The sequence below is a fragment of the Leuciscus leuciscus genome (genome assembly GCF_965113295.1).
Source record: "Leuciscus leuciscus genome assembly, chromosome: 17".
Lineage (NCBI taxonomy): Eukaryota > Metazoa > Chordata > Actinopteri > Cypriniformes > Leuciscidae > Leuciscus > Leuciscus leuciscus.
In genome coordinates this window covers 13,988,071-14,003,368 of record NC_138741.1, presented here as the reverse complement: position 1 = coordinate 14,003,368, position 15,298 = coordinate 13,988,071, and the positions used below count along the sequence as shown (strand labels likewise).

Below are 15,298 nucleotides of genomic sequence, written 5' to 3'. Positions count from 1 at the left end.
ATATATTTTTGTATTTATATATACAAAATAATTATACACAGCACACACACATATATTCTGTAAACATTATTATATTAATCGTTGCCCAGCACTAATTTCTACATACTATTATTTAAATTAGGACTTTTTCAGTTTTAATATGAATATCTGTAAGTTAGATAGAATACGGTATAGACATCTATATGCACAGGATCCCAAGAAAAGCTCACAATGTACCATATCTCTCTCACTATGTTAATTTTGGGCCAACAGTCGATCCTATAGTACCTGAAAGAGACCCTCCTCCATCACCGCCCACCCCTCTGCACACAACTCTCACTTAATAAAGAGCCATCCGAACAAGCTCATTTATTTTCCAGAAAATTAACTCACTTTCAGTCCTGATTAATGATTTTAATCTAAATGAATCAAATTAAAAATTGAAAATTATATTTCCAAAGCCCACAAAAAGGGGGGAAAAGACAAGGAGAAAAGACCATTCCCACTTAACAAATGAGCCTTCAAATATTAAAAGAGGAGCAGGAGTGGGTGATCCTAATGAAATGTGTCCGGTGCTTGGCTGCCTCTCCCTACACACAGGCAGATCCAGAGTCGGAAAAAAAGAGATGCACAGAGAAAATAAAGAGATAGGAGAGGGGGAGCCCTGCTCATTGTCCACAGAAAATCCAGAGAGAATTACTGAGCTATCTACTTACTTTAATTATTGTGTCATGCCCTGTCCATTCTCAACACTACTTTAAAAGAGAATGAGAGAGAAGCGAACTGTAGGTGCCACGGTCATGTGACTGCAGTGGGCCGAAGCTAGTGAGTGGGCATTGACTGATGCGGACAAATGTACTGTGATATTTCGGCACAGAAGCTGGCTGCGTGGTTAGCTGTTTTTTTTTCTGGGGCTTTGTTGCTAACCTGCCAAATGCTTGGCTGACTTAATAGACAAAGTGATGAACGGCGATCATTTTGGGGCGGAGGAATATTGCTGACTGCCGATATTGGAAGCACTTCTGATTGGATCACCATCGGATTTCCCACTTCAAACAGCATTGTACATTGGAGAGACGGGGGGGGGGGGGGGGGGGGGGGGGATCGGCATCTAGGTCAAATTGACATGTTAGTGCTTGCTTTGCGAGGGGAAAAAACACAACTGGAGTGATGGAATAGGCGTCCGTGAGTGGAATGGTGTCACTTGTGTAAAGCTGTTATTGGTTATCGAGTCGTGGCTGTTCAGAGTTGAGCACAATTTTATTATGACCCATCTTTCATCCAGGATCCCCAGTATAAAGGACACGGAAATTTTAGGGGGGTGGCGAGTGCTGATGGAATGTCATCCAAATGATTGAAATGTTGAAATTCATAATTGGAAACACAGTGCTATCTTATGGCCCTCTCCCTCCACACACACACACGTACGCAGAGCTCCGTCACAGCAGCAGAGGCATGTGTGAGGATGGGCACGGCAGTGGTTTTTATGGTAATTGAGGCAGTTATATGAGGTGGATGTGGACAGCGCCTTTCTTCTGCCGAGACTTAAAGAGAAATAAGCGAGCGTTATCTTCCTGCCGGCAGAGCCGCCCTATTGTTGATTCAATAATACAAGACGGCTCTTATCAGGGCTCGGGGTGACTGATTGGCAGGCCGATATGTTTAGACAATGTGCCGTGTTCAAACTGAATTTACTCAGGCCTCCGGTCTGCCCAGGAGCAAGCAGAGCAGAGCGAATTAACACCACACAATGGACTGAGACTCTTTCAACATCTCTACATGCCCCCCTTGGCCCATGTCTTTTTCTGGACTAATACCCTCGATGATTATGATGATTACGGTGGTTAACGGTTATAACGGGGATAATAAAAAAAAAAAAGCTAAATATAATAGTAATATAATAAATGTAAATGAAAGCAAACAACAACAATAATAATACAACAACAATAATAAATTATTAGTGACAACAACAATAAATGGAAATGAAAGTAAAAATTAAATAATAACATAAATAAGATGTGAAAAAAAACCCATCAATGTGAATGAAGTACACACACACAAAAACCCCGCTAAGTGATATAAAAATCATAAAAAAGGTGCGCACCAGGAAGTGCAATGAGAAACATAGCTTTAGTTACACTAATTAACAATAATCTAAATAAATTACGACCGTTGTGAAAAAAATGCAATCATAGACATTCCTATCCCAATGGGATTAGAGGACACCAGAGCTAGCGGAAAAACTGTAGTTAATTTGCTTGATCATTTTTAACAGGGTTATGCAAGAAAGTGTTTAATTCGAGCAGGATTAAAATCATCAAGTATATCTGTGAAACAAATTTACCGGGGAGATCTAGTTCTGTCTGAACAGGGCTTTAGAGACAAATGCATCAACACAAAATCAAGAAGCATAATTGTGTTTACATTTGAGGTCCCTGTTTAATTTAAAGAGACATCCAAAAGCCGAGGCAGAAAGAGGTGTGTGTAGGGGTGAGATATGGGCCAGGGGAGGTGCTGGCCAGCATTGCGGGATCAAAAGGAGTGATTTTTTGCCTTCATCTGGCCTGATGGTGGAGTAAATGAGAACAGATCAGCGCTGTGGTCTGTGGGCAGGTGGCTGTCGCCGTCGTCCGTCTCCCAGCCATTAAATTGCTGGTAAGATGGAGGGCCTTCCTTTCCTGTAGCCACACTTACAGATCAAACAGTGACAAATGAGATGTAACTGCACTTGTAAAGCAAGGCTACAATCTGTCAAAGTACAATATAATTTGTGATCTGATGTGGCAACCACGTTGTCTATTCCTGACGGTTCACCTACAAAATCTCACAGGTTTTTTTTTTCTTTGTTTCGATCTCCTTTTCATATTCTTTTATAAATTCTTGGGATGCGCTGATTGTTTGAACTGAACATTTAGGATGATACTGATTTTTGTTATGGTTTATAGCCATTATGATGACATATACTGTCCTATACTATTCAAATTAAACCATCAACAAAAATAGTTGTTTATATAATTTTTTTTTTTTTTTTTTTTTTTACAAATATTTAAGATATTTAAATTTATGGAAAAAGCCCTGACACCATCTGCTTCTAGTATCTACCTAATTAGGTAGATAATAATGGTATATGATGATATTTATAATAATAAATATATATATATATATATCTACTGTACATATAACACGTTTCATTTAATAAAAAATAAAATAAAATAAAAATATATATATTAATCCATCAGAAAAACATGATTGGCATACAGACAGATAGAAAGAAAGACAAATCTAGAGACAGACAAGAAAGGACAGACAGACAAACAGATAGATAGATAGATAGATAGATAGATAGATAGATAGATAACATGCTTTATAATGCTCATGCCAAATCCTCAAAGCCTTTTTGGTGAATTTGACTCCATTGTCTGTGTTTGTGTGCAGTAGGCTTGGTCATTACCTGAGGAAAATCAGTGCCGAGGAAAAAACTACTTAGTGAGCTGTATGACTGCATTAACAAGGCCTCTCTCTGCCTGAACAATTCCTCGCCTCTAAATGATCTAATTAAAGTCTCATCAGTCGTGTGTCTCGGGCCGAGCCCTCCGCTGCTGCATTCAGACACTTTCACACGTAACAGCGTTCCCTGCTGTGCTAGCACTCCCCTCGGCCTAACTGATCCAATGGAGGCCTTCTGATACATCATCATAACAGACAGTGGGTGTCTTCTGAGGGTGGAAGACTTGTAGAGGTTTAGATGTTGAGCATGGGTAATATGATGGGCGATGAGAGTAACAAAATTAACCCTTAGGGGTTGAACAGTGATAGATATGAAAATTAGTTAACACTTATGACCACATATCACTCAGATACACTTTCAACACATTCCTTATACACATACGCAATGAATTATCCAAAAAAGTCTCCCCTTCAAAAATTTGTAAAACATTTATAAGCTTTCAACATGACCGGGACAGACAGATTTTGGTGGCAGGTCATAGTCTATCAGGGGCTGTAAGATTGATATGGTATGTGTCACTATGGAAGGGCGTCAGTGCTGAAAGGCAGTGGGTGATGGTGGAGATTGCATTAGAGCGGAGCACAGGATGGTGCTGGGGGCTGGGCCACGCTGGTTAATATGGGGCAGTGGGGAAACTGATGGTGTTGTAAGGAAGGAGGGACGGGCAGCAAACGGCCTGCAGGTTGCTTCAGGTCGGTCAGTGGGAGATGAGTGGGTAATTGCCACTTCACCATGCCTAGTGTGTTCATTCAACCCTTCAAACGACAGAAACCGCATCTGAGCCTTTTCTGATTTCTTTTCTTCCATAGTACATAAGTGGGACTCAAAATGTGAACTGAAGTATGTACGCTAATATCATCAAAACCTAATTATGAAATGCAATAAAAGACAAAGAGGTATTAATGAATCCTAAACTAGAGACTACATTGGACCACAATAATAAGAATGATAAAATACTAATTTATATTATAGTATATTATTTATATATATATAAACTATTTATTTAAATATAAGTATATACAACTATTATATATGAAAATATGTAAACTATTTTATATGCAGAATAATAGTATATTATTATTCTTTAATATATTTATTTAAATTTAAAAATGTAAAACGAAGAAGAATGTGTGATACTGACCATTATTATACTTACTTACATGAATTATAATAATAAACTATAATGTTAAAAAATAAAAATTAATGCAAAACAGCATTTCGAATCTGGACCCCACTATACATTGCATATTTAGGTCTTAAATCACATGCCACAATTAAAATAAAAAAATAGCATGTCATCTTTCTCCTTCTAAATCACCGCTCTAAAAAATATCTGAAGATATTGTTATATATAGGCGTTGAATTCACCTCATCAGCACTTATAAAATAAAATAAAATCAGTACACTTAGGCCTTGTGCCATGTAATTAGCCCAAAGCAATTTAAAGACAATGAGTAAATGAAATGCTTTGCAATCAGCTGACATTAATTTTGCATTGCACATTGTTAAGGCTGCACTGGCTCATCGCTCGTGATCACGGCAGGAGAAGATACTGTGTCTTTTAAACTGAGAGGCGAATACTCACAATATAAGTGCAAAATAACTCCCAAACCTTTGGTGACTGTCTGACTGTGCTATTTGTTCTTGTATATATGGTTTATGAGGACAAAAATGTGTACTGTATAATGACATGTACAGTATAACTTCCTGTGTCCACGTTTATCAAATAGCTTAAAAAACATACTAAACAGTGTTTTGGGAAATTAAAAAAATGCCAAAAGTGTTCTGTGATAGGTAGGTTTAGGGGTAGGGTGAAGGGAGATAGAATATACAGTTTTTACAGAATAAAAAACCATTACGCCTATGTAAAGCCCCGGAAACCACATACAAGTATGTGTGTGTGTGTGTGTGTATGTGTATTTTTGAGACATTTAGGTGAGGTAACTGTAAGTGTGGTATGGGTTTACGGCTGAGTGACGGGGGTATGACCCACAGAAAAACACTCTTCTAAAGAAACTTCATCTGTCAGTCATATCAGTGCTTTAACAGCTCTGTACCGGACAGCCTGGGGTACTGGGAGAGGATAATACTCAGTTTGTAATCGTGTTTGTGTGTGTGTTTGTGCATAGCAGTGCTTTTCAAGACCTGTGTTGTGTAGAGACTTTTACCACATAGAAGTTTAATTAATATAATCTTTCATATGTGTTGGTAGCATAATAGCTAAATATGTGGTCTGCTGTCACATAATCTGAAGTTTCAGTTCTTCAATTTGAAGAAAAGCATCTGAATAGCAACCGCATAGCAACATCTAAATAGCAACCACATAGAAAACAGAAAATGGTAAGCATCATAAAAAACGTGTCCAACAACAACAACGTGATCTGTGGGGATATGGCTGATAGATTAACACCCTGCATCAAACTAAGCAGGTCATTTCTACACTATTTTTGGATGAGAAATTAGCAGATGCGTACTGATGTGCCTGGTGGTAACAAACCTCTGGACAGAAATACATTTATAATACTTTGTTTCAATGCCTGTGACCTATTTTACAGCAAATTAGACAATTGCTTTTGTACATGCTGACACTCATGCTAATTAGACTTGCGCTGTTGTGTTGTCTTGGCTTATAAAGAAACAGATGTGGAGGCAAATCATGAATTTAAGGATCCACATTAGAAGATTTGTATCGAAGGTAAAGATTTGTAATTGTTTAAAAGAGAAAATTTGATTTGAGTGCAGTAGATGTGTTAGGAAGTCTGGAAAGAGTCCAAAGACTACTAAAGCGTATGTTTACCTTTAATTCTCTATGTTTGGGAGTAATAACATTGCATCCAGGGTGATGAAACGCAGTTGAACCTGAATGCATGTTCACCTTGCTGACTACAACATAGGAATTCAAGACTTCCTCTCACCTGTGTGCCTGCTCCAACCATTCATAGATTACTATTATCAAGCCTCTCAAAGCCAGCAGTTCCACATTGCACCAAATTTAGCCTCTCCATCCCCCCTCAGGGCTCATAACAGAACAGTCTGTCGCTGAAACCGTCTTCCCTGCCTTCCACATCTGCATTCTCCTGCTCAATCGCACCAGACCACATAGATTGATAGAGTATGATGACATGGATATCACATGCCTCGAGTGTGTGTGTATGTATGTGTGTAAGGTGTCGTTTCCCAATAAGTGAAGATAATCAGGACAGAGAGGATGATGCTCTCCACCTTGTGAGGGCAAACAGCCGCCATTGGGTTGGAGCAACGCTACTGGCCTGCTTCCTGACATAAAGAAATAAGGACGTTCTCAATGCGCCAGCTGTGCGGGCATCAGGCCCCTGCCAAAATCCAGACCCTGCCCTGCAACCAAATCAGCCTGGCCGACTGGAAAAGCACAGTCTGTGGGCTCAGCATGGTCTGTCTATGCAAAAAAAAAACAAAAAAAAAAAAAACCCTGCCGTCTGTAGGCAGCGGCGCAGAACCGGAGAAGCCAAGAGCCCAGTCCGACTGGTGCCTTCATGCACAAGTGAAGCCCAGTAAGTAAATTGGTCACAAATTACCAAAACAAAGCAGTCGGAGAGAGCCAGTGCAGGCAAATCGCGGCCTGCGGCCATGGCCCACTGCACTGTACAAAGCACTGATTGAGTCACATCGTTCAAAACGACATGTTACTGTTGCATTGTTATGACAGTCGGCCAGCTGCGTGATTGGTGCGGTTGCAAAAGCCCATATAGAGCCATTAAAAGGTCAGCAGGTGCTGGACAAGGCGGCAGCATGTGCATCCCAGTGGAGACGTTCTCTGGGATTGCGGGCGGTGGGCTGCAAGCGCTTGTGATGAGGGACATGCTGAATGCTGGAAGCGGTCCAGACTCTATTGCTGAGCCACTCAATCACAGGCTCAATCGAAGGCCCTCGCTTCAGCAGCGTCTGCCGGGCCTGTGGAAGTACACGTTTACTGCGCTCTGCAGGGAGCACTTCACAATATCCTCTCGGATACTCCACTACACTGCTGTTTACCAAACGGCTGGGAGTGAGGAAAGAACATTTTGTTTGCATTAATGTACAGTGAGCCCAAAAAAGTATTTGGACACCTACGTCATACTTAATGTATGAATTTCAGAATTAGAAATAAAATATACAATCAAATGGACTCAATTGGAATATACTAGAGAGATTTATTTTTATGCACTGAAATTCTAATTCTAGTGATACTAATAATTATTTTAAGGTTATGGATGATAACTGATAAATGGTCAGTATTAAAGCATGCAAATATAATTGTATATATATATTGAACACATTTCACTAACGTTTTATAACCAAAAAGTATCTAAAAATATTTGAATTTTGAATAACTATTGTTTAATCGCTTCAAACCTAACAAATTTCTTTTTGAAAATTTTTGGAAAATGTTCTATAGTTATTTCACATATATGACACTTAGTTTGATATTTTAATGCAAAATCATCCATGCCTTAAGTGTCCAAGTATACTTTTTGTGGCCACTGAATGTATACATCACCTAATTATGAGAATATTTGCCTTGGCTGTGCCAAGCTGCCTTCTGGGAGAAATCGTCATTTATTAAAGTGTCAGCAAAGTGTCCCCAGTGCTCTGTATGGAAAACGAAAGACCACAGACCTCCAGCTGTCCCTCTGCCCACAAGTGGTTGTGGCAGACAGGGGAAATGCACGAGTGGAGGAGGAGGATGGGAAGAGTCCTCCAAAGTCAGCAGCATGTAAAATCTTCCCCCACCTGGCTGGGGTCCAAACACACAATGCTCATTCTGCCTCCGATTCAGCACAGGGACTTCCACCAATCCTCTGCGGGTTACTCCAATGCCTAAAGATGTCATTTAGTTGAGGATGGCGAGCAACCAGGGAGCGGGAGAACAGAGGGATTGGAGGGGAGGGAAGAGCGGTGGCAGGGGAGAATGGAGGAAGGAGTTCAGGAGGGATTTGAGCTACTGTGCCTTCTGTTTCTGCTGGAGAGGAGGTGGAAAAGGCACAGAGATGACCTTTCTGTCTCTGCACAGAAGAAAAAAAAAAGAAACCTCTCAGCAATTAAGAGGAGTTAATGCCCTAATTATGTGTGTCGTTTTAGGCAGCGCCAGAGGGGATCTCCTAAATAGTAAGAGAGGGTCGGGGGAGGGAGAAGAGTGTGAGATGAGGGGGATGGAGGGTTACGAACCCAGCTGTTTCATTCCCAGACCCAACCTGGAGGGGAGTGCTATGGCCAGTAGTTTGGGTTTTTAAGCAGGTGCGGTAGATAGGACAGTTGGACGATTCCCGAATGAGCCACCTAAGGTTATTTCAGGTGAAGCAACATCCTCTCAACCCTTGAAGCATGCAGAGAGTAAGGAAGGAAGGTGTGTGCTGTGATACACATCACTAGAGCTATCAAGCAGGGCCTGCCAGTCAGTTATGACACAATAATGAGGCTGTCATGATATTCAAATGGTCTGTTCTGAAGAGTGTGACTTCTATGGTGCACACTTTCGCCTTGACGATGAAGAGGCAAGTCTTCTTCTGAGTGACATTTCATACTTAAGAAGTTATACCAAAAGCGTATGTCATCTTTATGTGGTGTACCATCATACTGGTACAGTCATCAGCACTGTGCACAGTGATTTTTCTGTCAAGTTGGTTTTGTTCTCCACAGAAACTGAGTCAGCCACATATCTAGGACTGAATTAGTCTCAGTGGCTAGCGAGAAGATGGACAACTGTTTGTTCTTTAACAGGGAGATGAGGGGAACCTCAAACTGAAGGTGCTGCACAATCACACCCTGGAAGGAAAACAAACCAGCTTTGAGAAAGAGTTGCCATGCTGACATTTAAAAGCACACACAGAGGCGCTATCTAGGAATAAAGTAGGGCAAACTACAGAGAGAGAGAGACTGCATAATGATATCACCCCCCTGAGAGCTCTCTTTAAGACACTAGCTCTCTATTTTGGGGAGGCAAGAGTGGTGGGTGGAGGGTGGTCTCAGACGGGTCCTCTCCTCAGGCTCTAAATGAATGGCGGCGTTGCATAATCCAGCGAGCCTCGCCCGCTGACAGCACGATGATTTATGCCCCCCGTCAGAGGAAGAGAGGGGCGAGAGAGCGAAAGGCAGATGAGGAAGGGATGGAGTGTGAGAGAATGAATGAGAGGGAGAAAGAAAAATAAAGAAAGTGGTAAGGAAAGTAAAAAAAAACTAAAATGCAGAAATGGGAAGGCGGAAGGCGGAAAAGAAGAAACTAGAAAAAAGGAGGTGAGACAGACGTCAAGCCAAGTAGTCTTGTTCACTCTCTCCATCTTTTTCCAGAGACACTCGGGACGACTTAAGTTAGACAGCTACAAGTTATCATTCCTAGTGCAAAATATATGTTAAAAGATTTTTTTTTTTCATTTATATTTAAATTATATTGCTTTAAGACCTATAGATTTTAGTTTGTACCCAATATAGTACCAAAACTGTTTATCACACAAAAGTAAACAAAACTGTCTCTAAAATATTATGCTTTAAAAACATAATAATCTAATAATTCTGGTATTATTATTATTATCTAATAATATTATGATAATGATAATTAAAAGCAATAATGTTAAAAAACAATAATTAAATTATTAGTACCAATTTAGTATCAAAACACTGTAGTGTTTGACGACCTTTGACGTCAACAAGAAAGATCCACCCATTTTTGGCTCACAATCCACCAGTTGAGAACTACTGATTTAGACTTATACAAGAGAAAATAATGTGGGATGTTTAGCTGATGAGGTGTTTTTCGCAGTAGCATATCTGACTACTGTGATCATTGCCTGTAGCATGTTCTGTGTCAGTCATGATAATGGTGACAGTGGCCAGCATGCTATATATTTCATTGAAGGGTTTGCAGCACAGAAGCGGAGGAATTTTAAGCGGGATTTGATGCGATGAGGCAGGCTTTTGAGTTTTAAATTGCTCTCTTGCTCTGACTAAAAGCAGCACGCACTCTATATGTATGAGTATGTATGTCAGTGTGTATGTGTGTGAGACAGAGAGAGAGAGAGAGAGAAAGAGAGAGAGAGCAGACACTTTAGCCTACTCATATCTACAGGCAGGTCTGGTTATTTTGCTTCCATGGCTGCTCGTGTCCCCGGAGAGTTACGGTGGGGAGAGCCACTGCTGTCAGAATCCAAACTCCGGCCTTCGTTAGGACAGCCACTATCTATAACACAGCACAATAATTGGGCAAGCTCTAATTGCCTTCTGCAGGAATTAGATGTTACATATTCGTAAGGTGCATCCCATCACTGCCAACCTACGTCTGCAGGTTTCTTATTTCCCCCCTCTTACTCTCTCATTCGCTTTCTGAGTTTAGATGAAAGCAAATAAAACACTTCATTGTTCAGTGAGGAAACTAATATGCATTCAGCATGTCCTGTAAACTCTGAATCTCAACTAAATATTTTTTATACGTTTAAATGATTATCCACATATACACACATTTCATGTACATAAAGCACTAAAAGCTCCAGAACTGATATAATAAATAATTTGACCAATCAAATTAAAGAACTGGAACTGTTGTTTAATTATTTAAAAGTCAATTAGATAGATAAAATCATAACTTATAATAATTCATAAATAAAAAACTTGTTTCAAAAAGTGTGAAAAAACATTCCCTCACTATAAAGTCTCAAATCTACAGTGATGGCGAAAGACAGAAGTATCACTCCAAACGAGCGGAACAAAGAGAGGTATGAGGTATATTAAGTAGCTCGCTATGTGGAGAAGGCCATCCATCTGTGTGTGCAGACATGAGGGATGATTGGCTAAGAATCTACCATCAACATCATCATCATCACACGTAAGCCCCTTCTCACTTAGCTTAGAGTACGCAAGGTTTCGCAGAGTGAAGAGCATGTAGGTATGTATGAGTGTGTGTATATGCATTAGCATCCTAGTGTATATGTTCTTGTGAATAAGTGCGTTCTCTGAGTGTGAGTGTGTGTGATCAGCACCGCATGCATCAGCTCGTCTGTGAACAGCATCTCTCTAAGTGTCGTGTAATAAGCACTCTCCAGTCCTGGTATACGGCTCTCATTCCCCTCACGCTGCGTACCGCCGCGTGCTTTAGCTCCAGCATGTTAGGGATGATTCCCAGCTCTGGTCTCAGGCCAGTGCTCTGTCAGGCCCAGTCCCTGTCTCTCTGACTGTCTGTGGATATAATTTTACAGTTGGGTGGCTGGAGGTAGCGACGCGGCAGGAGGTCGGCCCCCAGGGTCAAACAGAGATGTTGCTGGAGGCAGCAATTTCCTTGCAGCTAGAGCGCGCATGTGCCTGCAAGGTGAGCACCTGCACACACTCTCGGTGCGAAGGCGAGTGCGTGTTGATACTGAGAGGCTTTACTTATGCATATGTATGAGCAGTGTGTGTGTACAATATGGGAGTGTTAAGCTGCAGGTGAGAGCTGCGTTGTGATAGGTGGACAGATATCATGTTGGGTGGTTCAACTAGCCCTGCGGCGGTTTGGCTCTGTCTGCCGAAGGATTTCATCACTTTGGATGCCTGGTATACAGAACTGCAAGTCTGTGTTGTGAATGTGTGTGTGTGAAGGATCCTTTCTTTATCAGGATTTCTTATCCCATCCCCACCTTCATGTCTCCCAGGGGTGACAGGGCTAATTTCAGACAGATCTTTCCCTTAAGCAAGCTGTTGGCTATGGGTAACAACTCAACCCCCTCCCCCAAACCCTCCAACTCCAACCTCAGCACGGACACTGACATGCCGGCTTAGCCTGTACCTCACCAAAGCTAGCCAGCCACAGTTAACGTCGACTGACAACTAACACACACACACACACACATAAATGACTGATCTGGATTTAATCTGATTCCAGGCCAGTGAGTTCTGCGCTAAAACACTGAAAACAACAAAACCTGACAAACGTATTAGCATATCGTTCAAAAGTGTTATAAAACGTACAAACAAAATGTTAGCATAACATTTTATTTGCAGAAAACCATGAGGAATGTCAGTCATACTTAAAGGTAATTTAAATATTTCATATGAAAAGCCATGAGGCAGAATTGTGTTTGCATGTCTAAAACAACCCTGAAAAATGTGCTAGTGTAATGTAACAAAAGTAGCTAGTCAAGTGTTGCAAAACCGACAAACAAAATATAGTTAGCATAGCATTTTACACACAGAGAACTGTGAGTGACCTCAGGCATACAACAAAACCATTTTCAAATATTTAATTTCAGTGAGGTTAAATTGTGTTTGTATGTGTTGTTCAAAAGTAGCTAGTAAAATGAATAGATTCAAAAATCTTAATATTCAAAACCTATAAAAAATGTTTTATATATCCACAGGGTCAAACTGTTTGTATGTGCTGATTGCTTAAAAAACTGGTAAAAACAAAAACATAAACCCCCCAATGTAAGCATTTTATTCAAGATTTTATAAGAATAGTCATAAGGTTGAATTGTATTTGTATGCGTGTCTAACAAAGCTGTGAAGATAATCGATAATAGGTGCTAGCGTAATAGTCAGTTTTATGACCATAGCTACTTTTGAACAACAACAACAACAAAAAGTAATTTAAATAGCCTATTTACATGAATAGCCATGAGGTTAAACAGTGTTGGTACAATATGTGTTTGTTGTGCATAAAATACTGTGAAAACAAGTTAGCACAACATTCAGCAAATAAAATGGTGTAAATCTGACTAAAATGCAGGTTGTATACGAATAATCAGAAGGTTGAATTGTGTTTGTATGTGTGTCTAAAAGCTGTGAAAACAACAAACCCGGAATAGGTGCTAGCGTAACGTTCAAAAGTAGCTACTGTCATAAAGCTGACTAACAAAATAAAAAATGTGAGGGACCAAACAAAAGCAATTCACATATTTTATATGAATATCTATTGTTGAATTGAATTGTCTGTATGTGTTTTTTCCCCCATTCTTTGTGTGTAAAGTAAACATGTTTTGGAAAAATAAGAAAATTGATGCATCAATTTTTCAAATGACCCTTATTCATATGTAGAGGGGGACCTCTGTATTAAATTCAAGCACTTTACAACAAATGGTTGTGCCATTGGGTGCCATTTTGATATATGTGTGTATGGGTGGCTAGCAGCAAGAACAAAAGGCTGCTATTTGTCTGGGTGCTCATGGGAGAAGATGCCATATCAAACATGCAACTACATCCCTCAGACCTTTCTGAAAACAGGCCTCTACTTATCAATTACCTACCTGTCAGCGACACCGGCCGTGTAGGCAAATGTCCCTGCACAGGGCAACAATAGCGTTGAATGAGATTGCCATTTGCGTGTGTGTGTGTGTGTATGTGCGTGTATGTGTGAGAAAAAGACGGATAATATAAAAAAGAAACATTTCACACGGACAAAAACATGCATATGCGCACGCTCTCACTCTCAACGCAAACAAATGTGAACCTGTGGGGCATTTGTGCCTGCTGTTGCTCCACAGATGTGTTGTTTTGGTATAATGTGAGCTGACCACTCAGGTCCGCAGAAGGTAGGCTGGCCGCAGGGCTTGTGTGTGTGTGTCTGGTCTTGTGTCTTGGTGAATAAGGTGCAGTCTACCTGATCGTGACTTAAAGGGCCAGAGTGTTTGTGTCCACACACACTTGTGTCTCTAAGAGTTCCTGTGCTGTGAGTGACAGGAGCATAGCCTACCTCTCATTCTCTCTCACATCTTCCCTCTCCCGCCTATGACGGCGATTCTTTCATAGGCAGACAAAACACATCCTGTCCGCCTGAATGAAAAGCGAGGAAACGAGATGCCGTGCCGCATTTCAGCTGCTGAAGATATCAGAAAGGACTTTTTTCCTGCGTGAAGGTTAAAGGCTAGTTCAGGCAGCTCCTCTGTTAACTTTTAACATCAAAGGCAGGAAAGCCTGGAGAGCCAGAGCCTTTCCACAGGAGAGCGGCGGTTTCAAAATAACTGCTTGTCCATTTGGCAGACCTTTGAGAAAATGCCTCACAGGCCATCTCTCTAAATAATAACCAGTCTTGTTAGTTAGAACTGGGCCTTGAGGCCGAGACAAAAGATGGTGTTTGGCTGACCGTGAGTGGCCCTCAGGGCAGGAGGCCAACCGGCCCTTCAGTTTCAACCTTGACTTTATTCCAGACCTGTTCTACTTTTCTTCCTCCTCAAAGAAACCAGTACATTTTCTCAGAATAGTAGATAGAGTGAGAAATACAGTCATACAAACGGATAAAATCCGTTCATTTACTTCCCATCCCCGACCCTTTTTCATCACTCACCTTCTCGCATCATGCCGACGGTCAGACACTTCATGAAGCGGCAGGCTTGGCAGGACTTCCTTCTGCGTTTGGTGATCTCACATTCATTGGTGGCGGGGCAGCTGTACTCGATGTTTCCTGTGGCGAGGCATGTAGAGGGAAGGAACAGAAAGTGTTTAATGACTGCCAACCAAAACCTCATTTCTGTAGCAATCTAGCAAGAAATATCATGTATTATACAATTTTATCATTTGCACAAATAAAAGCTTGGGGTTGGTAAGATTTTTGTTTGATTGTTTTTTTTTATAAATTTCTTAGGCTAACCAAGGCCACATTTATTTAATCAAAAATTATTATTGTCAGAGTTGAAAACAGCCGTGTTGCTTAATATTTTTGTGGTAACTGAGATATATATATATTTTTCAGAATAGAAATTTTAGAATTTTTTAACATTATAAAGAACATTAGAAATACTGTCACAACTAGTATTTACTGTCACTTTTGACCAATTAATGCACCCTTGTTGAATACAATTGCTATACATATCAATTCAAATGTAATTCACATTTTCA

The 15,298-nt window shown here is 40.5% G+C and overlaps 1 protein-coding gene across 7 annotated transcripts in view; it reads right to left on the bottom strand.

Moving 5' to 3' along the window:
* Positions 1-15,298, bottom strand: part of esrrga (estrogen-related receptor gamma a) — a 169,553-nt gene that overhangs the window by 34,341 nt on the left and 119,914 nt on the right. For all 7 annotated transcript variants that reach the window (XM_082142610.1, XM_082142608.1, XM_082142609.1 and 4 more), the window contains one exon: positions 14,748-14,864. In XM_082142610.1, coding sequence (XP_081998736.1) covers positions 14,748-14,864 — 117 coding nt within the window. The remainder of the gene's footprint in view (positions 1-14,747; positions 14,865-15,298) is intronic.